At 41.8% G+C, this 2,874-nt stretch overlaps 1 protein-coding gene across 1 annotated transcript; it reads right to left on the reverse strand.

Moving 5' to 3' along the window:
* Nucleotides 1-548: 548 nt before the first annotated feature.
* Nucleotides 549-1,359, reverse strand: LOC129480162 (argininosuccinate synthase-like). Its single transcript, XM_055273907.2, has one exon. The coding sequence runs from the start codon at nucleotides 1,357-1,359 to the stop codon at nucleotides 562-564; it is 798 nt and encodes a 265-aa protein (XP_055129882.1). The 3' UTR covers nucleotides 549-561.
* Nucleotides 1,360-2,874: the final 1,515 nt, after the last annotated feature.

Raw genomic sequence — 2,874 nt, forward strand, 5'->3', positions numbered from 1 at the left:
AGTTAGGTGCCAACTTAATAGATGCATTGGCCAGAGGAGCTTGGATATTGAGAAAAGAGCAGGGTACCATATTTAAGGGATTGATAGAGGAGGAGAAGACTGCAAAGAAAGGCTAAAGATTAGTCAAAGGGTTGGGAGAAGGCCTAGGAGAGGAAGCTGGTTTGGTAATCAAAGAGACTGATAGTGTCAAGGAGTGCTTAACAGTGATGAAAGATTTTATGCTGTATGTACTTATCAAGTAAGATGAAGACACTTTGGAAATATTGAAGTAAAGAGATTATAGAGGTAGAATTATATATATATATGTATAATATATATATATATTTTCATCTTTTAATTGTCATTTAATAGCTCCCCACCACAGCTGCCCTCCATCCTTACCTTTGATGATGACATTTGCAGGCTTCAGGGGAACCAGGGAACAAAGCTGGGGCCTGGCAGCCCCACTACACTGCCAGCTGGGGAGAGCAAGTCACACTTACAAATTATTACAACAATTAGCCTCTGTACTTGGGGGATCTGCAAATATGAAGAGGTCCCAGCTCCTCATTGTACAGGGGTCTATTTGGCAGTGACCTTTCTCTGGAGATGATATTCCTTCAGCCTGAGGGAATTGATGTTGATGAACCCGGTGGAATCAATTGGCTCATAATCACCCTGCATGTTCATGCTCATCAGCTCCTTGTTGTAGAGAGACAGTGGAGACTCCCAGCTAAGGATGTACACCTGGCCCTTGAGGACAGACACCTGCACTTTCCCTTCCACTCGCTCCTCGGACTTGGCGATGCAGTGGTGGACAAATTCACATTCAGGGCTGTGCCAGAAAGCAGTATACATCAGCTCAGCAAATTTCAAGCCCAGGCCTTGTTTGATTTTGCGCACTTCGCAGTCCATGGTGAAGGCCTCGATATCTAAATAGGTGTGGTAAAGGATGGTGCTTGCTGGGGTCTCGTAGATACCTCGAGACTTCATTCTAATGAAGCGGTTCTCCACGACGTCAGTACGGCCCACACCGTGCTTGCTCGCGACTTGACTCAGGTACGTGAAGAGCTCCAAGGAGGTCTGGTGGGTGGTGCCATCCTTAACGTTGGTCATCTTCACGGGGACCCCTTTTTTGAACTCGATCTCGAGAATGTCAGGGGCGTTGGGGGCATTGGCCAGGTCCTGGGTCTTTGTGTAGAGACCTGGAGGCGCTTGGTTCCTGGTATTTTGATGGGCTTCAGCATTGACTAAGAGGAGATGTTGTAGGTGAAAACTTTTCTCTGAGAGTAAAGTTACAGACTCTATAAAGGTTGAAACATGAAAACTCAGCCTCATTCTGCCACCTTCTAGCATGCCCAAATCCTTAAGGAACTGCATAGCTGACTTCTTGATGCAGCTATTTTCCTAAGAATTGATGGCGTGTGCCAGCCAGGAAGGAAACCTGCTTCACAGAGGCAAGGAACTGCTTCCCCCTGCCCTCCCTCTTGGTGATGTAAGACAAGAACCTGGAAGTTTGTTCACCATTTCAGTAGGGCAACTGTAGTGAGGGGCCAGCAATGAAAGAAAGGTGGAACCCAAGAAAGGAAGACAGAATCAAAATATCCTCTGCCCTTCCCATCCCCAAATAAAAATAATTATTGAAGCAAAACTTACAGATAAAAGTTTATTTTAGGAACATTAGGACTGGAAAGATGCAAACAGCTCTGTGTTGATCTGTAAACTTTCTTTTGGAGGGAGGGTCAATATGATGTGGTGGAATAAGTAATTGAACTGGATTTCCATTCAGCAGACTTGAGTTCTAGTGTTGTTTCTATTGTTGATAAACTAAGTGACCTCAGTATGCATGCCACTTAATTATTTGGATTACAGTTACTCATAAAAGTAGATTAGTGTTCAAGTTTATGTTTTTTTTAACTTTAAAACTCTATTAGGGTAAAGGCCAAGTTAAAATGATATCTAACATGCTAAAATAAATCTGGATGCATGAAACCCATGCCAAATTTTGTTGACCTGCATGGTAAAATTTTATTAACTGTTTCAATAGATGCATTTTAAATGACTTTATAAGAAACCAGTGTTAAAATGGATAGTATGGAGATACAGTTAGTTATGCAAAGAGAAGTAAAATGCATAAGGAATTATTTTCAAATTATTTTTTTAAAGCCACTCCATAAATAATGAGGTTGTTTCCAGGCTGAGAACCTGTATGACAAGTTTCAGTTCAAAGGAACTATTGAAGATTTCTTAATGGTGCCTGGAGGGGTAGACAGTGTAATAGGTTAAAGTATGCAATATTTTTAATCTTTGGTTTCAAATTTTATTCCATTTAAAAAAAAGAAAGAAAAATATTAGTTTTCCAGAGAAACAGAACCAATAGGATATATAGAGAGATACGTAAGAGGGGGTTTATTATAGAAATTAGCTCATGGGATTATGGAGGCCAGAGGTCCCATAATTGACTGTCTGCAAGCTGGAGAACCTGGAAAGCTGGTGGAATAATTCAGTCTGAGTCTGAAGGTCTGAGAACCAGGTGAGCCAATGATGTAAGACTCGGAGTCTGAAGGCTAAAGAACTTGGAGTTCTCATGTCGGAGGGCAGGAGAAAATGGACATCCCAGCTCCAGAAGAGAGAGTGAATTTGCCATTTCTCTACCTTCTGCTTCTATCTGGCTCTCAAAAGACTGGATCATGCTCACCCGTATTGGTGAGGGCAATCTTCTTCACTTGGTCTACTGACTCAAAGTCTCATCTATTCTGGAAACATCCTCACAGATACACACACAAACAATGTTTTGCCAGCTATCTAGTTATCCCTTAACCCAGTAAGTTGGCACAGAAAAAAGATAAAGAAAGAAAGAGAGAGAAAGAGAGAGGCAGAGAGAGAGAGAAAACA

This window comes from Symphalangus syndactylus, chromosome 4 (assembly GCF_028878055.3).
Source record: "Symphalangus syndactylus isolate Jambi chromosome 4, NHGRI_mSymSyn1-v2.1_pri, whole genome shotgun sequence".
NCBI lineage: Eukaryota > Metazoa > Chordata > Mammalia > Primates > Hylobatidae > Symphalangus > Symphalangus syndactylus.

What these genes read in the sequence shown, in the direction of transcription:
- LOC129480162 (XM_055273907.2), bottom strand. Translation starts at nt 1,359, where the DNA reads ATGCAGTTCCTTAAGGATTTGGGCATGCTAGAAGGTGGCAGAATGAGG.